General features: G+C 41.7%; 4 protein-coding genes across 6 annotated transcripts in view; 1 reads left to right on the plus strand and 3 right to left on the minus strand.

The window, feature by feature from the left end:
- Positions 1–843, minus strand: part of TMED8 (transmembrane p24 trafficking protein family member 8) — a 30,958-nt gene extending 30,115 nt beyond the window's left edge. Inside the window, exon 1 of the mRNA XM_020794356.3 lies at positions 687–843. Coding sequence (XP_020650015.2) covers positions 687–843 — 157 coding nt within the window. The remainder of the gene's footprint in view (positions 1–686) is intronic.
- A 153-nt stretch (positions 844–996) lies between these two features.
- SAMD15 (sterile alpha motif domain containing 15) lies at positions 997–6,594 on the plus strand. 3 transcript variants are annotated; one of them, XM_072986481.2, is made up of 3 exons: positions 997–1,578; positions 2,782–2,880; positions 6,357–6,594. In XM_072986481.2, exons 1-3 carry the CDS (start codon positions 1,201–1,203, stop codon positions 6,522–6,524), a joined length of 645 nt encoding a protein of 214 aa, XP_072842582.2. In that variant the 5' UTR covers positions 997–1,200; the 3' UTR covers positions 6,525–6,594. The 3 variants fall into 3 exon arrangements, with proteins under 3 accessions (XP_072842582.2, XP_020650017.3, XP_072842583.2); XM_020794358.3 differs by having other exon boundaries at positions 1,016–1,578; positions 6,257–6,594; XM_072986482.2 differs by having other exon boundaries at positions 1,201–1,578; positions 6,407–6,594.
- A 484-nt stretch (positions 6,595–7,078) lies between these two features.
- Positions 7,079–15,871, minus strand: NOXRED1 (NADP dependent oxidoreductase domain containing 1). The gene is made up of 6 exons (XM_020794360.3): positions 14,699–15,871; positions 13,390–13,574; positions 11,883–12,063; positions 11,043–11,197; positions 9,499–9,721; positions 7,079–7,468 (listed from the first exon to the last, which is right to left on the minus strand). Exons 1-6 carry the CDS (start codon positions 14,851–14,853, stop codon positions 7,204–7,206), a joined length of 1,164 nt encoding a protein of 387 aa, XP_020650019.3. The 5' UTR covers positions 14,854–15,871; the 3' UTR covers positions 7,079–7,203.
- Positions 15,872–16,694: 823 nt separating this feature from the next.
- Positions 16,695–24,902, minus strand: part of VIPAS39 (VPS33B interacting protein, apical-basolateral polarity regulator, spe-39 homolog) — a 40,286-nt gene continuing 32,078 nt past the window's right edge. Inside the window, exons 16-20 of the mRNA XM_020794359.3 lie at positions 23,704–23,793; positions 23,136–23,222; positions 22,705–22,794; positions 20,722–20,826; positions 16,695–19,289 (exon numbers count right to left, since the gene is read on the minus strand). Of these exons, the coding sequence (XP_020650018.3) occupies positions 19,269–19,289; positions 20,722–20,826; positions 22,705–22,794; positions 23,136–23,222; positions 23,704–23,793 (393 nt within the window). The 3' untranslated portion in view covers positions 16,695–19,268. The remainder of the gene's footprint in view (positions 19,290–20,721; positions 20,827–22,704; positions 22,795–23,135; positions 23,223–23,703; positions 23,794–24,902) is intronic.

The raw sequence follows: 24,902 nt of genomic DNA on the forward strand, positions 1-24,902 counted from the left end.
GGTAGATGGTTACTTAAACTGTAGTACTGTGTGACTCTTTCCCACAGCGAAAGTGAACTGCCTTTCTGATGAGTCCATGAAGTACTGAAGAATGAGTCAAGGTGTTCTGCAAAGATCTTCATAGCAGCAGGTAGTCTTAGGAACCCAATGCACCGTTTGTATTACCTCAGATCCACTCATCTTCACTTGAACATCCGCAGTGCCGGTTACTATTCAAAACTCATTGAGCCAATCCAGGTGGGTCGATTCCCCACAGGATCCCAATCCTACAACCACCCCTTTCTCCAGATAAGCCTCACAGTCATAACGCAACTTTTCCAGCTCAAGTAGCTCCGTTCCAACAATGGGTTCCTTCCCACCTTATTGATATTTCATTTCCCACCCACGCCAGGCAGGACAGCAGCCCCCGTGAAGGGCAGCAATTCGACAGGCGGAGGATATCCTGTCATAACTTCCGTTCCCTGCGGAGTCACCTGTTGAGTATCTGCCTGCTAGAAAGCGGCCACGAGGGACCTGACAGGAAAGAGGACCTTCAAGCCACCACTCCAAATTCATACTTGCCAACACCACGACACACACACACACCGTTTCAGCCGACTAACGAGCAGAGGCCCTGGCAGGAACGCTAATTCACCGGCCGCCCGTCGATAACGGTCGACGAGCCTCAACCCGTCCCGCTCCAGTACCTGAAGAAGGCGGAAGCGGCGACGACAGGCGCTTCTCCTCGTCGCTTTCTGCCCCTCCAAGGCAACCGTGGCCGCTGCCGCCGCCGCTGCTTCCTAAGCCCTCGGCCGCTGAGGCTTCCACCCGGCTACCAACGGCCGCGGCCAGCACGTCCGACATGGGAAGTGGGAGGAACCGAGCCGAGAGAACAGCCGGCGACAGTCGAGCCGAAACGAAAACAATCGGAAAGAGCCGAGAGGCGATCGCGCTGGTAGTCGCGCAACTCCCTCCGACCACCCCCTCCCCCGCCCTGAAGAATTCCCGCCTAAAGCTGGCCGCAAACGAGGGCGACCGTCTTCGTCGGGCTGCGACAGAGCCTTTCCTGAGGGGCGAGAGCGGAACGGGGAAAAGAAAGACGGCTACACTTCCCGGAAGTGTTGGTCTCCGTGGCAACCGCGAAAGGAAGGACGCGTTGCCATAGCAACGCGGCCCTTGGGCAAACACCGAGATCCTCCTCTGCCAACAGTTTCTGTGAAGATGGAGGACAGCTCGAAGGAGAACGTGGAAGTGGAGGACGAGAAGGATGATGATGATGAGGACGACGACGACGACGACGAGAAGGAGGAAGAGTTAGAAGAGAACGAGGACGAGGAAGAAGATGAGGACGAGGACGACGAGGACAGAGAGACTCCCAGACGGCGGCGGCGCCGCCGCCGCCAGCTACTCCGCCCCGAGTCTCGAAGCCGCGCGAAACTAGGCTCCGGAGCGTCTCTTGCCTCCCAAAAGACACTCGGATCTGAGATACTACTCGAGGTCGAGGTCGAAACTTCCGCCCTCAGGGGCCGTCCGTATTTAGCGTGGTCTCCCGAGGAAGTGGCAGAATGGATCGAGGCGTTGGGTTTCCCTCAATACAAGGTAAAGGAGGAAGGAGCGATTCCTCTTGCATGGGAAGAAGAGGGTGCTAGTCATTCAGGGTGGACCCCAGACTGTATAGATATAACTCAGAGACGGAGTATCGTGGGCATATGGAGAGTGCGCTTCCCTTACGCAAAGGCGCTAAACAACATACAGTATATTATTGACTGAAGACAGCAGTCTACTAGCTAGTGTCTAAATTTTAGCCAGTAGTAAGCAGTCAAGATCCAGACCATTGGTACATGTTTTTGTCAAGAGTAGGGAGTCTCTTTCTGCCCAAAGCTAAATTAAATTGCAGAGAAGTGCTCAGGAGGCACTTCCCAAAGGTGGAGATTCACTGTCAAGTCGGACTTCAGTTGCACCAGTGACTGGGAAGCCAACCACTCCCTCCCTCTTTTGGGGGAAGCTTGTTTTTAATAGGGAGTCAGACATCAGGTTGGGATTCACTACAGTACTTGGTACCAAAGACTTGGACTTGGGACTGAGACCCAAAAACTTGCCAGTATCCTAGGCACTTCCCGGTATAAAAGGATGGGCTGAACATATCAGCCTATTTTCATGTAAAGGTCTCCCTGGCAGGCATTAAACTTTGTTATGTTAGGTGCCATCAAGCTACTTCCACCTTATGATGATCCTAATTAATTTTCAAGGTATGCGAGATGTTCCTGGAGTGATTTACCACTGTCACCAGCTAGAGAGTTTCCATAAGTGAGGAGGGATTTAACTCCAAGTCTCTTGAATTGGAGCTGATATTCAGTTTGCCAACATACTTGTTCCCCAATTATGCTGTAGAAGCGGCATTTTGACATTTTAAGATGGGTGGAAGAAACTGTATGTAAAAGCTGGGAAACCACTAAATAGGGAAGTCATGTGAAAGGGAAGCCCAGGAGGTGGGATTGGAACCATCAGAGGACTGGATATTTCCATTTCTGATGTAGCTAGGTAGGGCTGTGAAGCTAAGGTTGTCTGCTCCTGTTTTGTGAAGTGCTAGACTATTAGCAACATAAAAAGCAAGTTCTTGCTTAGCTGTCATAGTCTCTATGCACTTACGTGGGGAGATAATCAAGAGGTAGAGTCAGCTTCAGCCCTGGGAATGTTTGATCTTCTTTATATGTGGCTGTGTAAATTTAAGTTAGGCAAAGGAAGGGAAGCAATATTTTGTCATTTCCCACTATTGAGTATTTCCTGTTTTGTTTTAAGTAGGAGTGCTTTACTGCAAATTTTATCTCTGGCCGCAAACTCATCCATGTAAATTGTTCAAATCTACCACAGATTGGGATAACAGACTTTGAACATATGAAGGTGAGAATATGTATCTTAATTGTATCTTTCTTCTAGTAAGAGGACTTAGGTTATTGTTATTGTTATTGTTATGGGTTAGTCCGAACCAGGGTATAAAATGTAATCTCTAGTACAGTGGTACCTCAATTTACGAACTTAATCCATCCCAGAAGATGTTAGTAAGTCAAAATGTCCGTAGGTAGGGGCGTTTGTAAGTCGAGGCACCACTGTACATGCTCTGGCTGAAATCTTCTTCCATAAGCTGTGCCACATAAGGCTAGTGATGTCATCAATTGTGACTTTTTTTCAGAAATAAAACATTTCCCATTCTCCCCCAAAGTACCCAAGCCTTGAAATCCTTTTCATTGTGGGGAGACCACTGGGGGCTATGGAACAGGGGATAAATCTTCAACTTCTGAAAACTGTTGCTCCTGCTAAAGGCACTCCAGTAGTGATTTTTGGCAGTTAGGGACTTTTTCACATCCCATGGTCTTCAACAGCTTGCCCAAGATAAAATGGATTCCACTGGATACTTGAACCCAAGATAGGGGCAAAATCAGAAATGTTTTAGTTCCCCAAAATTACCACAATTGATGAATCAGTGGATCTTAAGTTGATTCAAGAAGCCCCTTTCATTAAACAGATTTATTCAAGTTCAGATCAACAACTGGATTTAGCTCTGGGTCTGCAGGGATTATACCAGTCACTCATACAGTTTTTCTGAAGATCCTAGAATACATCATTTACCTAGCAGTAGATGATTTTTCCCCACTTTGTCCCACATTCATTTTTAATATTTTAAGTTCTTTTCATTATGTTTATGAAAGAATTTGCAAATTGTATTACATTATTGTAGAAATAAAACTGAATGAAATTCTCATTTGTCTGTATCAGCCAAACTCAATACAGTGGTACCTCGCAAGACGACGATCCCACTAAACGACGAATCCACATAACGATGACTTTTGTGATTGCTATAGCGATTCGCAAAACAGTCATTCCAATGGGGGATTTTCACTGGATGTCGATTAGGTCCATGCTTCGCGAACCGTTTGTTCGCAAGATAATTTTTTCCGATGATCGTTGGCTTCGCAAAATGGCTGTCCTGTGTTTTCTGGACCTATGCTTCGCAGGGCAGCCATTTTTACAGCTGATCGGCACTCGCAAAATGGCTTCCCTATGGGCAATCTTCACTGGACGACAAGGTGTTTTCCCCATTGGAACGCATTAAACCAGGTTTCAATGCATTCCAATGGGGAAAGGGTTTTCGCATGACGACGATTTCGCTAAACAGCATTTTCAATGGGATGGATTATCGTTGTCATGCAGGGCACCACTGTATTAGTGGTATGGATAAAAGTGTCTTGTGACATGGAAAAAAGTGCATTATACCTGCCTGTCATGTAGTTCTTGAAAAACAGGAGCCTGTCAGAAAGATGAGGTGAAAACCTAAATTTAGCACCACAAACATGGTCAAACACAGAAGGATTCAGCCGTAGACTTTAAGTGTTAAACATTAAAAGCCCTCTCCCTATATGGCCCAGACCATCAGTTTTGGTTCCTCCCATGCAAAAGTTCATTGCTCAGAACACCTTGTTATGAGGACTAGAGATGGGCACGAGCCCCGTTCTCTTTCCCTGCCTGCCTGGCCAATGCCCCACTCACCAGCTAGAGCGCACTCCTCTCCTCCTCATTTTCAGCTCTTCAGCCAATCTAAAAGTTTGTGGGCTGAACTAAGTTAACAGTGGTAGCTTTGTGTGACAATACCAGATTGCGAACTTCTGCATGCAAAGCATCTGCCCTTTTACTGTGGCCCTTTTACTGTGCCCTTTTACCCTTTTTCTGTCTTGCTGTTTCATCAGGCAGTAAAAGAGTGAAAGCTGCTTGGAATCATGAACTGGCTTCATTTCCATGTCCTGTTGGAGCCTGGAGATTATAGGTTGCTCTGATTGGTCAAGTAAACTGAAACAGTGTGAGGTAAAAACTGAAACAGCAGGCCAATTGTGAATGTGGCAATACATCTTCAAGGCAGACAAATAATAAGAGCCAGTTCAGGAATGAAGGGACTGGAAGCTTGGAGTGAAAAACAAACAAGGTTCAAACAAGGCCTGTGGATATCCAAATTGGGCCTTTAACAAGGCAATGACCAGACTCAGCAGGACAATGGAACAGTCTAAGACCCAAAGCCAACGGAAGAACTTGGTCATTACTTACATAGTGGGTGTGTCTGAAAAGCTCAAAAGGATTTTTGGTAAACACCACATACCCGTGCACTTCGAACCCACAAACACACTAAGGCAGAGACTCATCCACACAAAAGACCAGACACCAAAACACAACAGGAGCAATATAGTATATGTGGTCCAATTGCAAAGAGGTGTGTTTGGAGCTCTACACTGGAGAAACCAAACAGCCACTAAACAGCACAGGAGGGGCAATGGCTCAGGACCACAATCAGCAGTGTTCTTTCACTTGAAGGACAAAGGACACTCATTTGATGACTAAGGTGTACTCATTTTGGACCAAGAAGATAGTTGGTTTGAGAGAGGAGTCAGGGAGGCCATGTGCATATAGAAAAATCCCTCACTCAACAGGGGTGGAGGCCTTAGATACAATCTACCTCCTGTTTATCACGCTGCCCTTTCATCCATCCCCAGAAAGATCAGGACCACACCCACCAGAAAGACCACTGTTAATGACTCATGTCAATGGGTGGAGGACTGCAGAGGTGAAATTTTCACTCCCCTGCCCACATCCTTTGGCCATCTAATGAGCCGGGGGAAGCAAACCCAAGGTGAGGGATATATCAGGGGTCTCCTACCAACTCTTCTCAGACTGTAGAAGCTACTTGGATGAGTAGCAAAGCATTTCAACCTAATAAGAAGTTGCCATGACTCAACTTCCAGTTCACCAAGGAGCTGGATTCCACATAGTTGGGATCTGTACTGTTCTTCCATCAGAAAGGTCTGAGCTCAGAGTTTAAGTTGGCAAGTTTTCCAAGATCCAAACCCAAATTGGTTGTGAGCATCTTGAAAAGGCTCCAACTCTCTAGACAGGGTCAGTATATTTGGCACTTAAGCATGTGTTTTGCTGTTAGGAGCCCACTTCCACCAGTGTCCTCAGGCACTGATGACCTCAGTCTTCTCTGATTCAATGGACAAGGCAAGTTTCTTAGGGACACTGCGGGAGGGTAGTTCAACATCTGTTGTTGCCTGGTCTATCATCTTCAGGACTCTGTGGAAGCATCTGTGTAACTGCTGAAGTCTTGGAGACTAATGGGAAATTCTTTCTCAGGCTCTTCCTCTGAGGATGAGTCTCTGCCCTAAGTTTGAGCTTCAAATTTCTATCCCTGTTCATATATAAAGATTATTTTCTTAAACCTACTTCTGTTTTTTAGGAGGTTTCACGGCATGTGCGAGAATTGCTAGAAATAGAAGAGCCCCTCTTTGTTAGAAGTATTGCTCTCCCACCCAGAGATAATACTGGTTTGTTTCTAGAGCAAAAGTCTCGGACTGGAAAATTGTCTGATGCCCTTACATATCCTCAGTTTATTCAGAAAGCTGGATTATGTGACTATGAGCCACAGCCAACTCCTGAACCTTCAGCATCACATCCTGAAGATTCACAACATGAATGTCTACAGCAATCAAGTTCATTTGTTTTGAAATAAATACAAAAATGTTTTCTTTCTCTCTATTTAAAAAAATAAAATACTTGCAAGATAAATTAAAAGAATTTTTAGAAGTGTGTCTACTGATTTAAGTAGAAACCTTTTCAAATGAAATTGATTAATGGTTGTTGTGGGTTTTTCCGGGCTCTTTGACCATGTTCTGAAGGTTGTTCTTCCTGATGTTTCGCCAGTCTCTGTGGCCAGCATCTTCAGAGGACTCCTCTGTTAATTGGGCAGTATACAATTGGGCAGGGTCCTCTGAAGATGCCGGCCAAAGAGACTGGCGAAATGTTAGGAAGAACAACCTTCAGAACACGGCCAAAGAGCCCGAAAAACCCACAACAACCATTAGATCCCAGCCATGAAAGCCTTCGCAAAATTGATTAACATAACTATCTGAAAAGGAAAAAGTGGAAGTCCTATTTTTATCTTATCCTAAACTAGGGAAACTGATTAGATTATGTAGCAAAACTGTTGAGAATACTTCATTAATTCAAAACAGTTGATGAAACATATCTTCGCTAGGTGGAAAATCAAAGAACCAAAGCGTTTGAAGAACATATTTGATTTATTTTGGGTTTGTTTTCATCCAGTTGTGATTCAATTTGTAAGATTTCTATAATTATTATACTCAATGTTCATTTAGTGTTATAAAGAAAAACAAAGCATTACACTCAGAATCTGTCTGCACTTGATGGCTCTTCTGCTTTGCTTGTTCCATCAAGGGTACAAGTTTTGATGGGGTTCAGTAGCACAGCTGAAAGGTTCGCCCTTGTGAAGGAAGCTGTCACTGATTCTTCATTGTTTACAGGCAATCCTGTGAGCATGTTACAGTAGAATGAAGCTATGTTGTCCCTGAAGAATATGTCTGTTGTAAGAAGCTGACTAAGAGGGGAGTCCTTTAGCTGTACAGTTGTCAGATCAAACCAGGGAAGACAGCTAGGAGAGGGGGAAAGATTGTATCCTATTAGTTTCAGAAGCTGTACCCCAGATCAGTTCTATTTGTCTCATTTTGTTATTACAGAGGCTTTAAATATGGAAACTGGATTTAAAATTTAACCAGTGAATCTCCTTTCCTCTTTCATGTAAGGGCCACTAAAGAAACAGAACCCATTAAACAGAACCAACATCTCGATAGCTGCTTTCTAGTAAGAAAAGCTGCCATAGAATGGAGACAACATGTGATGTATCTTTTTCACTCTGCTTTTATTTTTTAGTTTTTAATATCATTTGTATACTCCCCAATTAACACTGTCCTCTACCTAAAAATAGCAGTCAAGGGAAGCTTTCTGGTAATAGCAGCTGGGGGAGGGTTCAGCAAAAATGTGGCATTAAACTCCCATCCCTATGGGGATCTTCCCTCTCATGGCTTTTTTTTTTTAAAAAAAAGGATTAGACTGACATCAAATGCATTCACATATTAAACATTAGGTTTTTTGTGGCCTATGGAGGAATACAGGAAAGCAAAACAAGTAAAGCACACTTAGGTCCATTTCCAAGATTATTTCTTCTAAAAATGCCAACAGGACCTCAGCAACTGTAAGCTTTTGCAAATTGCTTAGTTCACAGACACTTTCAATTGTATAGGGATATTCCATGCTACTGACTCCTATAATTAGAAGTCATATAATAAACTTAGAACTACAGAGCTGGAAGGGACCCTATGGATCATCGAGTCCAGCCTCTGTCAATTAGACTCCCAACCTCTGGCTCTCTGCAGTCAGATGCCTAAACCACTCAGTTATCCAGCAGTTCTGGCAATGGTGTGGAAGGATGAGGAACCTCTTTCAGCCTGAGGGTCAAATGCAGTTTCAAAAAAGGTTTTGAGGAGGGCATTCCAGTGATGAGTGGCACCAAAGGCAAAAAGGTGGAGCCCAAAATACTAGCATGTTTTATTTTAACACTGCAAGTACCATAATCAAAGGAGAGGCATTTCAACCTTTGAGAATGGAGGGAAATGCTACAGAAGCTGAGAAACCTCCAAGTGTTTGAGCCATGGGGAAGAAGACATGGCCATCTTTAAAACAGGGCTGGATCTAGATCACAGGACAGCCAGATTCTACCCCAGGGCCTGAGACTCCCTACCACTGATGTAGAAACCCACGTATACAACCATGTGTGTCCATACTTGAAGTGATTTCAAATTATTACAAAAGTGTCACAGTGGCCTATTTCCAGCAGCATTGACGTAACTGGCAAAATTTAAATTTACCTGAGCAGAGACTAATCCAGATATGACTAACTTTTGAAATGATCGATTAATGAAACCCAAATGCAGAAAATAATAGATTATATAATCTCTGCATCTCCTATAAATTTAGAGATTAGAGAACAAAAAACTTGAGCATCAAACAACAGAAACATGTCCTATATACTTTTACTTAGTGCCAAACTAGACAAATAAACTTTGCTCCTATTTACAAGAGGTGCTGTCTCAATTGGTGTCATGTACTGTATGTATATTTCCTCACTCTGCAGCTTGCATTTACTGTGCGTTGCTCAATTTACATGTCTGATTGTTGAAGCATATATATTTGAGGAAATTAGCCAGTGTACAACAGGAGTTATGTCATTTTCAGCTGCAGTTTTCTTCTGATGGAAGAATTCTTTTTTTAATTTCCAGATGTGCATGAATTAGTCTCATTGTGTTTATTCTGCTCAGTCAAATGCAAAAAAGATGTCTTTAATCAGCAGCAGTCTGCCACTAACTGTGACATCATTTCCATTGTGCATATGAAGCCTCCTAACAGTATTCTAGCCATTGTTATAGAAGATAAATTAGGCTAATTGCTGGACCTGTGCATTCCCCTTAATGTCTAGTATTTTAATCCTTAGAAAACGTGTTTCTTAATGGCTTAATAGGGCTATTACATATCATTCAAATTTACTGTAAATAGAATACCACTAACCTATAAATGTTCAGTAAGGAATGATTACGTAAATACAGTTTACCACTTAATCCAACTTACTCATCAGGTAAAAGAGTGGAAGCAAAGGCTTGGTTGATAAAGTTTTCACATTCTAACAGTGGTGGTGATTTATCATCTCCAGAGGTGACAGCATTATCATCAGGAAAACACACTTGATTGAGTAAGGCCAAGGCCCTTGCATAGCGCAAACCCTGCCATGTGTAACTGTTTAGAGCTGCATAGAACACAGCTGCCAGCCAGTTTGTATTGACAACAATTTCCCCTGTAAAGTAAGGGAAACTTTATATTAGACTTGTAATGTACTTCCAGACTAGAGAGTTTCCTCGAGATATTATTTGATTGCAATACTCTTTAGCAGCCATGATGGAAGGTACAGTCAAACAACTTCTAGATGTCCAGATATTTCTCAGCCCTGCACACCGTAAGTAACATTAGGCCCATGGTGGTCCTTTCCTGTTAATTTGTGACCCTTCACAGGGGAGTGCCAAATACCTACAGTTTGAGCAATTCCCCACATTGTGGGTATTTGGATGCCCACACCCATCAAAAGTGGAAATAGTTTAATGAAAACTTTTGTACAGCTTATCCTTTTCTTTTTCCTGGATTTGGGTTGTATCAAAATGAGTCAGGAATAAGTAGTTGATTATTTCAGAAAGTACAAGTGAAAAAAATCACATTTTAATGCTCCTCCCTTTGCACACAGAAATGGAATACAGCAATAGCGCTAGTTCATTACTTGCAGGAAGTCCTACCACCACCATCAAAAAAAGCAAAGGACAAAGCATTACAGGAAATTAATATCAGAAGAGATTCAGATATAAAAGTAATGGTTAATGCCCATTGTGGTTGGTGGGGTAGATGGCAATGCAGCCAATGGTGGAAGGAAGGGGTGACAAGCAGAGCAAAGCCAACAATGGGTATTTTCACATTCACTGTGTGGGGCTGTGATTTACGCAGAAGAACAATACAGGTGGGGCCCTGAACTTCTGCTTTTGACAAGGAGGCAAACAGGGTAGGTTCTAGGTAGTCTGACTCTGAGGTTGGGCAATGCCCCAAGCTTATGGTATATAAGGAAAGGGGGATTAATAAAAACAGAATAAAAGGGGTTTGGGTTGGATTTTTTTTAAAAAATGTATTTCTGTTTCAAATTTAAAAGTGCCCCATAGAGTTATTACCAAAGAGAAAAGCAGAAATACATTGTTTATTTATTTAAAATATTTTTCCTGCCTTTCTTCTAAAAAAGCACTTAAGACTTCATTAAAAACACCATATTAAAACCTAAAACAGTAAACTTTTCAGATGTTTAAAAATAATTAAATAAACATATTTAAAATATTAGGTAAAAGCAAAAAAAAAAAAAAAAGCCATCCTTTTTTAAAACCTCTCTTAGACAGCCAGTCCCTAGGGAAAAGCCTGTTGACAAGAAAGGTCTTCACCTGCTTTTGGAAGGAAAAGCAAAGAGGGGGCTAATCTGGTCTCCCTGAACAGAACAGCCAGGCCAGAATGACAAAAATTGATCTAAGTGATTTTTTTTGTATCTCTGTGACTTTTTTGGTATCATCTGCCCATAGGAGTTCACTTACCAGTTGGGTTACAAGGACATGTTGCCTGGATAACAGCTGGGTCTCTGAGGGCTTCCACAAGTGTCCTGCTAGCTGTCCACATATGAAAAGGAGCGCTCTCTCTGAACGTGTACTGTGGCCTTATAATTGAATTGCAAGAAAGGAGTTGCCTCAGCCTGAAAGTAAGTTAATTCAGGCAGACCACAGTCTGAGAGACAAGCTTACAGAAGAGGAATAATACAGATCTGTAGAATACTCATTAAAACCCTGAACATTTTACCCAATGTAGTATTATTTCCAAAAGGATTTGCCAGGAGTAAGGAATAACTGTCCTCCATCACTCCTCTTTGGTGTACATACAGCCCAACATAGATCTGTTTACACAATTTCAAAATGTGTTAACTGAATATGTGGTGGATATTTATTCACTATCTTGGCTCCAAATTCTACACATTTATGAAAGTTGTAAGATCCAGGTACACTGGAAATCCATTTGCAGTTATCATTCTAGAGCAGATTATAGAGCTTCCACCCTGCAAGCACCTTGAAAACAATGCAGTAATAATTAGAAGCCAACATGTATTTGTTAAGAACAAATCCTACCAGACTAATCTTATCAAATTTTTTGACAGGGTAACCTCCCTGATAGTAGGAATGCTGTAGACAAAATATATACAGTATTGACTTCACCAAAGCTTTTGACAAAATGCCCCATGATATTCTGATTAGCAAACTAGGTGTGGGCTAGACAGAACAACTATCAGAATTGTACTCGGAGAGTGAAGAAGTATGCATATAGTCATGCTTTTACCCTTCCCACATCTCAGATGAACCTAGCTCTGATGACACAGTGCACAGTACCTGGGCAAAGGGATGGCTGTGACCAGACTGTATATAATAGAGCATCTTTTCAGTGCATCCTGAACTTCTGAGCAAATATTTGGGAGGTGAGATGGAAGACAGCAAAGAAATATAACATCTGCCCAGTCTGCCAGCTGCCTGTTGTTGTAAAAGCAGTTAACTCCTAGCATCTGAAATTCTGCTAGAAAAGATAAAAGAAAAAGTAACAACCCCCTCTCCATAACATAGTCTGTTCTTATACATCATCAAAGTGGAAACCCTAATAACATTTTTACATTGCTTAAATATTCAAGGAATGGTTTACTAAAGCTTCCAGTACTAAGTGGGGATTTGAACCCATATCTCCTGAATCCTTGTGACACCCATACACTACACTGGGTCTCCCTTCCCATAGTAAGGTGATGAATTATTTAATATCTTGAGATCTCAATCCCATGTGACTTTGTCTGGGAATAGGTAATATTTGATCATACAACAGGAAGGTGAACAAAGCACAAGAATGTGAGTCATCCCCATCCAGCATGGCCAGTAGTAGAGGATTATGGGAGTTGGAGTTCAAGACACCTGGGGGGCTAAAGGTTCCCCACCTCTGTTTCAGAGGAAGAGAATTCCAAAATTATGGGCTAGTCACTCAGGACATATCTCTATGCGCCCTTATAGTCCCAACATGGAGCAGAGTGTACTGAGGAGGGCATTCTCTATCTGTTGTAATGGTAGCAGAGGTGATGTTGCCAACAGGTAGGACCCAGATTTTGTATGTGAATGTATGCTTATGTGAATGTGTATTTCCTCTCAAATATGAAAGAAAATGGACATTAATATCTTATTGTTGACAGCTGCTCTTGTCCAGTGATGATTAAGAATATGGAATTGGTATGAGGCTGACAGCTGTTGTATAATGCTAATAATCTGAGATATGGATAAAGGCCAGATTATAATATCTTTATGCCAAAAAATGACAAAAAACAAAGAAAACAAACTCAGAGGGCAGTATTTCAAAAAATTGGATTTAAAGCCTAAAACTCAAAACAGCCAAGCAAGAGGAACTGGCGAGCATTCAAAAACTATGTTAAATTAAAAGCCTTTTAATAATCCTCTACATGCCTTCAATACTTAGAGAGGATTATGAAAAATATATTTATCATTCTAAGCACCTATCTACTGTTCAATGATTCCTTTCTTACGCACACACCATTTGGCATAATGGCCTTATACCCAGATATGAAAATAATTACACTGCAACTTCCACTTCTAAACTCTTTGTATTAATCATTGCAAACAACCTGTGCTTTGTTTAACCATTTGGAACTGGTAGCAGCTGTACAGAACAAAAATGTGAAAGGAGGGCAAGGATATCAAAAAGTTTCTGGTGACAGATGGCCAAGGGATATACAAGCAGAATTGTACTTTTACCAGGACGTATGACAGGATTGGCAAACAATCTAAGTATGTAGACAGGAACACCTCTGAGTTTTATATTGGATTTGCTTAACGTTCTGACACTTACACAGTTTTTCTGGCTGCCTAGTAGAGATCTGGATGTTCTTTCCTGAAATATCTGTCAACTGTAGCAGCACCCTGGCCAGCTGTTTCCCAATATGGCCTCCACCAATAATCCCAATCTTCAAGGTTTGGCTGCCATTTAATGCCTGGGAGGAAGCAGACGGCTCCTCACATTTTCCCTTTTTTGGCCTGAAGGAGGACACAAAAAAGTTAAATAACGTTGATAACCTAGGGGCCAGACTTCTTCCCTTAGGATCCTTACAGGTACAAAGATTACCAAAACTGACCCCCTTCCACCCCCTGTATGAAACCAGAAAGGACTAAAACTCCACGTTCCAGTTTTGAAAATCAGAGGCTTAATAGTATTAAACAGTGCTGTGGGGCTTAGTCCTATACAAAATATGAACTGTTGCACCTGCAAGTCATAATTCACTTTCTTTGATGGAAAAGGGGGAGTTCAGAAAATAGTTTTGGGGTGCCTTTTCCACCCCTGTCCTTATTAGGTGAATAACAAATTACCAACAGAAAGTGTCATGGACAATCCCTTGAGCAGAAATTGATAACATTTCTCTGTAAAGCAAAGCAAAGCAAATCAAAGCATGTAAGGGTAGCATCCCATTGGGAACAATCTACATGGGGATGGAGTGAGGACAAATCAAATGTACAAATGGAGAGCTGAACTGACTACTTGCAGAGGGCTTTGGAAATGAGTCCAGGAATCCCATGCAACCTTAGACTTTTGCCTTACGGGAATTCTTTATAAACAAAATATTAAAATATTTGGTTAAGTAAATATTTTGATGCCCTTTCCTGTGAGATCATAACAAACTCAGAGCACTCAACATCTAACCATTAAGGAATATGAGCTAAAAGGAGGAAAGAGAAATAGGGGAAGAAGAGATTGATTATCTTTCATGATGCTTGATAAAGCAAGGTGAAGTCATGCAAGGACAAAGCCAGCAGCACTTCAAAATTCAGTTCCTGGCAAAGATTCAGCTGGCATCCTTGTGAACAGGTTTCCACAAAAGCCATAAATTAAAGAAAAATGTGATGTAGATAATCTGAAGATTATATTACAGCAGTTGTGGTGGTGACCCTATTGTCCCAAAAGTCTAGTATGCCCACCAGTTACATTATGCTGCACCAGGAATGGCTCACAATGGTTCCCCATGATTTTGCAGTCTGTAACTCCCATAATCCACTGCCATTGCCTATGCTAATAGAAGTTATTAGATGAAAAAACATCTGGAGGGCCAGAGTCACACACCCCTGATCAGTTCCAAGGAAAGAAAGTTATTTCTTCCATGTCCCACCTGGTGGCCTGGAGTACTTTGCAGAAGAAGAGTATGTGGGCACAGGCAGTCGCGGTCAGGCCTTTGACACGGCATCTCAGATGTAGTAAGGGCTCATTTATCCCTGCCCCATATTCTGGCTGAAAGGTTTTCAGGTTTGCCATAATATCTGCCATCTTAAGCTTAAAAAAAATCAGATGAGCATCAGCTACAATGGCAAGAGAAACAAAAAAATATAAAAGCCATGGGGTCCTTGTACACAATCCAAAGGCAGGGGTGGGTGATACTTTGATTATTAGGAGGGAAACAACCCCTGTGGTGCTCAATGGCCCACTAGTTACCTCTCTCCAGGATGAAGAGAAGCCATTGGTGAGCACCCTTTGGGTTCGGTCAGTCAACCAATTAGAAATCTACCAAACAGTAGCAATGTCTAGCCCACATTTTACTAGCTTCTTTGCAAGAATATCATGGGGAATTTTGTCAAAGGCCTTATTGAAATCAAGATATGCTGCATCCACAGCATTCCTTCATCTATCAAGCCTGTAACTCTTTCAAAAAGAGATCAGATTAGTCTGGCATTACTTGTTTTTGAGGAACCCGTGTTGACTTTTAGTGATGGCGGCATTGCTTTCTAAATAATAACTATCTGTTTAATGATCTGCTTTAGAATTTTTCCAGGAATTGATATCAAGCTGACTAGGCGATAATTATTTGGGTCTTCTTTTTTCCCCATTTTGAAGATAGGGACAACATTTGCCCTCCTCTGGTCTGTGGGGACTTCTGTTCTCCAAGAATTCTCAAATATTATTGCCAATGGTTCTGAAATTACTTTAATATCCTTGGATGTAATTCGTCTGGCCCTGGAGACTTGAATTCATTTAGAGTAGCCAGGTATTCCTGTACTACTTCTCTACCTATTCTGTGCTGATTAAGAGTATAGACTCATAAAGGGAGACATGGTCCTTGAGACATCTTGGACCTAAGCCATTTAAGGCTTTATAGGTTAAAACCAGCACTTTGAATTGTGCCTGAAAATTGATCAGTAGCCAGTGAAGCTGTTATAAATGATCCCTATGACTAGCTCCAGTTAGCAATCTGGCTGCTGCATTTTGGACCTGCTGACATTTCTGGACACTTGCTAGAGGCAACCTGATATAGAGCGTGTTACAATAGTCTAGACCAGAGGTCCCCAACCTTTTTAGCCCCGTGGACCAGCTGGGGGAGGCAGGGCACCCCACTTGCGCTTGTGCGCATATGCGAAGGAGTGCTTGCTCGCTCATGAGCAAAAGGGTGGCACCGCACTCGTGTGGGTGCTTGCTCGTTCATTCGCATGCGCAAAGGGCGGTGCAGTGCTCATGTGGGCACGTGCACACTCGTGCATATGCGCAAAGGGCAGTGCAGTGCTCATGCAAGCACACACACGCTCCAGAGGTCTGTGGGGCCACACATGGCCACCTTTGACCCTTAGATCGCTACCTATGACTTCCACAAAACAAAACAAAACTCACCTCAGAAAACTGGATGTTTTTGTTGTGTTTTTGAATCCTCTAGGAACATTTTTTATTTTTTACTTTTTTTATATTTTTCACTTATTTCTATTTCTATTTATTTTTTAAATTTAGGGACCTCCCTAAACATGGCAGGATCCCAACCACAGAGGACACAAACTGATATTTTGAACCATTTTTTAAAAAGCTTTTAACATTTTGAGGGGGCACCTCAAGGACATTGGCTGGCATTCTGTGGGGCCTTTGGAATATATATTGCCCACCCTAACTCTGTGGTGCAACTTGGCAAGCCTCTTCCCTTTTCTTTTGGAAGAAACTTTCTACATTTAAGGAAGCAGAGAAAAAGCGGGAGGGGGCATCTATATTAGTTAAATTTTGGAGATCTATAACAAGGCTTTTTCTATAAAACATTGGGGTGACTTTTTTCTATAGAATTTATTATTTCCCAGACTTTGTGGGTGACAGTAACCAAATTATAATAAATTAAACGGAAACCGTATATGTTTGGGTTTTGTTTTTTTTGCCTAATGTGAAAAGTTTATTTAGCTCACAGAAAATAGCTTTTGTGGAACAAAATTATTAATTAACTTCACACAGAATGGCATTCTCCCGCTATAGCAGAAAAAGCAACATTCAGCATTTTCTAACAAATAAGAAAGCACTGACTCTAGAGTATACCCTTGCTCATATAATGCTACCACTCCCATTTGTTTGTACTACCATTGCTTTTTTATCCACAACAAAGAAAAATGGGTCAGAGAGTCTCCTTTGCAATTTGAATTACCACAGAAATCCTATTGGGCTCAGATTTTCTGAATATGGCCTTCTTCTGATGTGTTGGCTTGCAAACCACAACCTCCTTAGCTGGCTGGAGTTGGCCTCCAACACATTTAGAGAGCTCCAGATTGTAAAGTTCTGTTGCAGCCTTTTAAAAAGTATTAATCGCCAACCCAAGTCTTAAGTGTTCCCATCAGCAGGGTAGTTATATTTGAAAATGAGGACCAACTTTGCCTCCACCTCACCATGGTCCTGCCTCCGCCCCCCCTAAACCACAGAAAGCCAAAAGCAGCAAAGTCTCTTTAACTTCACACAAGAAAAAGGGAAAGAAATCTCAGCCAGTTACCAGATTTTACATCTGTGGAGAGAACCAAGTAATTGCAGTACATTTTCTTCCAGCTCCTCTATCAACTGCTAGTCTGAACTGCAGCCAAGATCACAATCCAAACAAAGTGTTGTTGCCATAGCAAATGCTTAGTTACTGGACCTTGCTTCTAGAACCTTTTTAGCATTTAACAGCTTTTAAAAGAGCCAGTAGTTCCTTCCTGGACTGACTCAGAATGCAAATAAACAAAAGTTTAGAATCGTCCTCAGTTGTACATTTAGGGAACAGCTGCAATCCTAAATCTATACACTTAGGAATAAGCTTCGCTAAAATCTGTGACATATATTTCCAAGCAGACCAGAACGTCACGGGACATTGCTACAAATTAAACTCGTCAGAGCTTTGAAATTTTAGCTTTAAATTTTCCTTTATGAAAACACATAACTATGTTAAATACTGAGCATGATAGCTGTTTTCCCTGCTGTTCAACACACTGCTTACACGATATGAGACTGCCAAACTGATTACATTTAAAAAGAATTACTTTATCAATCCAGATTAAATTATCCATAAATGGCCTGTGGGGTTTGTGGCTCTTTCAAAATGGGCATCAAGAACAATTGTGGCTTTTGTCACATTTTAACACATTTGCAAGTGCAACATACAAAAAGCAAACAATTCAGCCCTCTTTCCAATTCTGAAGTAAATGAATTGCCAATGCAAAAATAGGCAATACCTCTATAGACCACTAAAAAAATCATCATACAATACACAAGCTTTTGTGGATCAAGAACCACTTCATCAGGTTTGTACCAGTGTGAAGAATTTAAATGTCCAAAAGTTCATTGCAAGATGGAATTCACCAGGCATATCTCTCTTAGATGTAAGTCGGGAAATAGTATGGTTGCTGTTTTAAGGTTACAGCTGTGGACTGGAAGTCAAAACCCAGTTCTTCAAACAAAGAAGCACAGGCCATGCATGCACCTCTCCATTTGGCCTTTTCTTGAAATGGACATGTTTCTGCTTGGCCACAACAGTATTAGTCCTGTGGAATCTCAATACTACGTCTGCTGTAAGGCTCTTCTGCTCAAATACTGAAGAGTTGGCTTTTCTTGGTCTAATGCTTTGAATGGCAATTCACATCATTTCCAACCATTGACAATGTTGGCTGGCTGGGGCTGATAACATTTTAGTCCAAAACATGGGAGGGAACCAGAATAAGGAAATTTGCTGTAAAGTAATTTCCTACAGAACATCAGACAATAGCCACTGCTGGAATAGTTTTGTTAGCCCTTTGGGGGGGGGGGTATTATTTTAGTTGCAAAATAAGCAAAGCAGCATTTTTGACAGTCTCCAACTAGAAGTGGCTTCAAGTACTTGTTGGCTGAAAGATTATACGATGAACACCAATCTGGAAATGGAAAAACTGAGTGGGGTTCTCTCCAGAAGAATCTTTTTATAATATTTTCTAGGTTTAAAAAAGACTTCCAGTTTCCTTTTTTCTGGAGGCAAGAACATTGTTCAGGGCACAGTTTCAATCCACTGAGAGCAGCCATGGTCCCAGGGTTTGACCGGGAAGAGGTGGAAGGATTGGTAACAAGTTCCATACAGGAGATGTTTTACATGGAGAGTTTTCCTGATCTTTTCAAATGAGTAAAATGCAAAAGTCTGCAAGGAGCAGAAGCCCCTTCTTCACTCATATTTTCTTCTCCTGGCTGTAAAATGATATACATTAATCTGGTGGTAAAGCAATGTAGACATCTGTTTGTCAGCTTTGGTTCCATTGACTAGACCTCTCTTTTCACAGCTGTAATTGCCTAGATGTCTGTTTCTGTCCAAGGATCCAGAGGCAGGGAAAGCTGACACCAAACAAGCTAGACAGTTGCTTGAAACAGATGCCTAGCTGTGCTTTGCAGTTTTTCTCTTTGACTTAATTGTGCCAAAGGAAATCGGGCTGCTTCTGAGATGAATTAGCGTTTTCTCAATTCTTCCACCGGATTTGCTGCAAGAAAGAAGCAGAAGAGATTCTGATATGTGTATCTCTATTCTGTGAGATATGGTCATACCTCCACATTGTGTCAGAAGATAGCCAGTGAGCCTTGACCCATTAAAAGGAACAGGGGACAGAGGATCTCCAACTTATCCACATACTGTATACAAAATGAAGTTATTGGAAGAAGGTTTTATCTGCTCACTAGAAGGAAAAGATTAGCTTTTCTCACTCAGTGGAACAAAGACACAGTCCCCTGGAAATGAAGAGTTTAACCCAAGCCAGCTATCTGAAACATACCAATCTAAAGGGAAGTGCCACCAGTTCTTATTTAACTCTTACAGGCAAGGCAAAATATAGAAGGCATAATAGAAGGTGTTGGGGGGGGGGGTCATCACAAACCATTGCCTGTTTCAAAAAGTTCCATTTTATTTCCATCTGTATTATGGTCACGAAGATTTAAACTGCAGATAGAAAATACCTTCCAGCATGTTTTTTTGGGATGGCTGGAGTTCAGGATCACCATAATTTGAAAAGGAATCAGATTGGGAAAGCAGTTCATACACAGAAAGCCAGAAAACACTGTCCTCGCATTCATTCATTCATTCATTCATTCATTCATTCATTCATTCATTCATTCATTCATTCATTCATTCATTCATTCATTCATTTTATTTATATCCCGCCTATCCGGTCGGTTAAGACCACTCTAGGCGGCTAACAGCATAAAATAGTATAAAAAATTTTAAATAGAAGAAACCTAGGAGAGGGAGGAAACAATAGGAGAGGGAGAGGAGAGGGCATTCTTGGCATCTAGCTATAAAAGCTTGCTAGGAGTAACTATCATACTGTAAAGCACATGGAATGGCAATGCCCAACCTTTGACAGAACTTAACTATAGATAGAATATGGAACGGAAGATTTTACAGGACGGCTGGACATAAAGTACATTGGGATTTAATAGTAGATCATTGGGTGTTTTACAGTCCAGCAACAAGTTGATCCCACATACAAATCTGAAACTATGCTGCTAACATGAAAAGAATTAGGAAAATAATATTATAACTAGCATTTCAGGTATGAAAGCCCGAGTTCTGCTCAATCCTATTATTCAGCAATGTCTTTATACAGTCTGGTCCTGAAAATAAATTATTCAATTGAAATTAACTCAGAGGTGCTTATGCCACGCATTCTATATTGCTATTTTACACCCGGATCCATTGGTTTGAGTGAAAAACAAAGCAGATCCTGTATGCCTAAAGTCCATCACCCATGAATCAAAACTTGTCAAGGGAGAGGGGAGTTGATTTTTGTTTCAACGAATGTGTAAATAAGCTAAAACACTTAGGATACTACTGGATACTCTGGTAGCTCTGCTCTTGAGAGGTTTGGCTCCTCCACTTCCCACTTAGAAACGTTCTGCATACAAGTTGCTCTTTCTTACCAGGTTGCCTAGGATGCTATCAATCTTCTCCTCTGCTGCAGAACCCCGTTCAACTTTACATCTATATGCCATCAGCTGGACACGGTCCTTCAAATCTTTGTATGTCTAGTTAAACAGAAAAAGGAGAAGCCAACTAAGTATATCAAGATGTTTAGCATAGCACTGAATCTCACAGTAACTTGAAAAGCAGTCAGCCAGCCCTCCATTGTGGCTGCCCTCTGGAGTTCTTTCCCAAGGGAGCAACAGCTTGCCCATCCTCAGTTGGTTTTCCACCACATACCTTCATTTTTATGAATGGCTTTGGGATCTTAAACAGTTTTCAGCTCTAATGGAAAATGGCTTTCACTTCTATGGAAACTATGAAAGGAATCCACTTTGTGTATGGTTTCTGTTTTTACTCAACAATGTTTAGCTTAACTGTTGTTATCTGTGGCTGAGGTTCTATTGTATGTCAGCGGAGCAAAAAGTCCTAAAAGTGTAGTTAATGTGCAGCCACTTGCTGCTTGTTGTTGCACAAGTAGTTTTGCTACTGAGAAAACACTACTTCCATTTACACAATTAGGTTTTAGATGCTTTTGTATAAGCAACAAGAATGTCAAACACATGAAGAAACATAGTGCAAATGATTTGACACAACAAAATCCTGGGCTCTCTATTTTTACTTTTCTGATATAATGTTGCTTTAATGTTCTAATCTTTGTTAGTGCCTTTGGATTATGTTTAAAATGGATAGAAATATTTTAAACCAAGAAATACTCTCTCTTCATATACTTACAGACTGCTTCCTTCACAGGTTGATCCTAGTGTTAAAAGGATGTCATACTGCACAATCTGAGCTTTCACTTTTCCCTTTTGTGAGAAAGAAACCAGCCAGAACATCATCCTATCATTTCATTAATAGTTTTGCACACCTAGTGTTCAAATATCCTTTGTTTTGTTACCACCTAATAGCCATTGGTTAGGAGTAAATGGTAGAAATTTTACTCAATTGTTTCAAGTCTTTTCTATTTTAACTTCTGTGCATTTGTGATCATCCAGATATGGATGGACTTCAGCCTCCCTAAGAGGATAATGTGCAGTGAGCCACAAGTTGCCTACTCCTTTTTACAGCAAAGAGTGGCTAAAACACATGTCTACGCAGGCAACATATAAATGGGATAGTAAGCTGGATCATAAATCTATTTGCTATGAACAGAAGGGCTCCTTTTTGTGCATAAGAGATTTCTGAGCCAACTGGCAGAATGAAAAAAGCAGTGGTCTTTTGCAAGGAGATACCCTTCATCAGTCCAGAATGCATAAGAAATAGCAAGGAAAACAATCAGAAAACTAGCCTTGTATACATTTATGATGTCAACTTATTAAAAATAGTTTTGGGTTTATCCCAGCAGTGGTTACAGATAGAAATGATCTACTAAACCAGCCATCAAATTAATTTTTTCCCCATGCATACTCAGTGTAGTGAGCATGGACTAACACTCTTTCTAGCCTCTAGAAGATTCCAAAGATGTGCAAAAGGAACCCAGATGTTTGATTGACAGAGACCATGAAGAAGAACCCAAACTGGCCTCCCTGGCTGGTGTAAGTCTCGGTGAGACTATCTCTTGGAGATGGCTCTGATCAGGAGGAGAACCTCACTCTGAATTCAATTAACTCAAATCAACATTCATGTTTCTCCTCTTCCCCATTTTGTCGTCAGAACAACCCTGTAAAGTAGGTTAGGCTGAGAAAGAGAGATCAGTCGAAGATTATGCAAGTGAATTTCATGACTCAAGAACCTGAATCAGAATAGTCCATGTCCCTGTCCCTAATCAGTAAACCGTAATAGTCATCTAAAATTAGCTCCCCGGAAAACTACACTAGAAGAGTGGTGTATAAGACAGACAATATATGCTCACCTTTCATCTGCCCTACTGAGAGACCTGCCAATACAAACAATAAAAGTAAAAGCCACCCCCATTCCCAACAGAGCCAGCAGAGACTCACATCGATAACCACATCATGGCATTTGTATTTCACAGCAAGATTCAGCTTTGTCTCAACATCTTCCACTAAGCGCACATACTCCTGTAGTACCTGAGTAAGAAAAGGAAAGTGTTAGCAAAACAGAGCTATCCAGACCTAATTATCTCTTTTTCAGTGCCCCTGGTATACCTGTAAATAACATTGCCCTGCATCTCTTTCCTCCAGAAGGCCAACACCAGATGATTCCTGAGCTAAGCAATTCTAGTTAACTCAAAGACAGGATGGAACAAGACATCTGTGGCTGGCTTAGAAAGCAAATGTAACTACAGGACCTTCTCATGGCTGACAACACCCTGAGCAGGAAAGACACTGCAGGGTAGAGTTAAATGACCATAGCCCTGTAGACCAACTCCAGGAGGAAGCTATTAGTATTTTGTGACTAGGCAACTCACCTGTACTGGGGCATTGTTCCGCTGTAAGATCTCAACCACCCGATGGAAGCCAATAGGAGCTTTCTTTTTGGTGTAACCCAACCAGTTCTGAAATCACCACCAAAAACACATTAGGATTAAAACTTGTAAGAGAGACATCCCAGACATGTTAGGGAGGGGAGCTGATGCTGTAAATAACCGAGAAGCATGCACAAGGTATCCCACAACAGTTCCTCCTAAATGACAGAAGTATTCTTCCTTGGGCTGAGACTAGTGCAACCTATGAAGAGACTTCCATGTTTCGGCACAGTATTCAGCATACTCGTTGGTGCAAAATACATGGAACATTGAAAACAAGCCTGGGACAAACCTCATCCTAATGCTGAGCTAGTCTCCAATGTGTTGTGCATAGGTAGGGACCTTAAAAAGCAAAGGAACCGGAGCACCAACACAGAGAAGTTCGGACCTTAAAAAGCAATGGAACCGGAGCACCAACACAGAGAAGTTCAAAGTGAAGCAGAAGGATGTATTTTAGCTCTTGAGCCTAGAAACTGCCAGTATTTGGTCTGAGAAGGTCACCTTGACTCACCTTGGTGGTGAACAAGGCATCTACATCATGCCAAGCTCGGAGTTTAGCACGAGCAGCCAGGGCTGTCAGCACATACTGCTTGTCTGGAATCTGCAAGGCAAAGAAACTGCAACTGTAGAACAGGGGTCAACAACAAGCTGATGGCAGTCTACCTCTATCTACTGACCATTTGCTAGCTTTCTGGAATTCTTGCAAAGAAAGGTTGACTCGTTGGACCCAGTTCTGATCTCACAAGGCCTTTCTTATATTGTCAAGTTAAAGTGCGTAATCCGGATCACTTCATTTAACTGATATTATATTATATTATGAATATAAACCATCACTTCATAAATTAAGCACAACCATGTCATTCAAACAAACAAACAAACGCGCGCACACACACACACACACAGAGAATCAACACCAGTAACAGTAGCAGTAGAACTGAATCTGGTGCAATCTGTCTCTGTGGAGCCTGGTCCATATCCCTAAACCATATTGCAAGCAAGCAACTCTCATTCATTACCTGCCAAGATTAGGTGTGGGTGAACATTGATTAGATTCTTTGAATACACACAAGTTCTACTGGTACAGCCAGTTTACAGACTCCTCTCCAAGCAACACAGCCAGGGGCACAAAGCCAAATGTTACATACCCCAATGGCTTTCAAACAGATAGGCACCCACTGTGCCATCTACATCACTAAGCAAGGCAGTACAGTGGTGCCTCACTTAATGAGTGCCTCGCTGAGCGATGAAATCGCTTAACGAGGCACTCTGGGCCATCGCTGGAGCATTCGCTCAGCGATGGCCCCTATTGGGTTTTTTCGCTGTGCGATGATCGCTAAGCGATTCGCTTAGCGATTTTCGCACAACGAAGCCGGGGAGAACAGCTGATCGGCGGTTCCAAAATGGCCGCCGGAAGGTCCGCGCCGCATTTTCGCGCCCTGCCCTCGCTTACCGAGGGCGCGAAAATGGCGGCGCTATGAAGAAACATCGCTTAACGGTGAGTTTTCAAGCCATAGGAACGCATTGAACAAAGTTCAATGCGTTTCTATGGCTTTTTTTATTCCGTTTAGCGATGTTTCGCTATAGCGAAGGTTAATCCGGAACAGATTAACCTCGCTATGCGAGGCACCACTGTATATTGCAGTATAGTGGCTACAAAACCCGGATTCCCAAATGATTAAAATAAGATGGCAACCGTATACTACAATGCAA

Source organism: Pogona vitticeps, chromosome 1 (genome assembly GCF_051106095.1).
Source record: "Pogona vitticeps strain Pit_001003342236 chromosome 1, PviZW2.1, whole genome shotgun sequence".
NCBI lineage: Eukaryota > Metazoa > Chordata > Lepidosauria > Squamata > Agamidae > Pogona > Pogona vitticeps.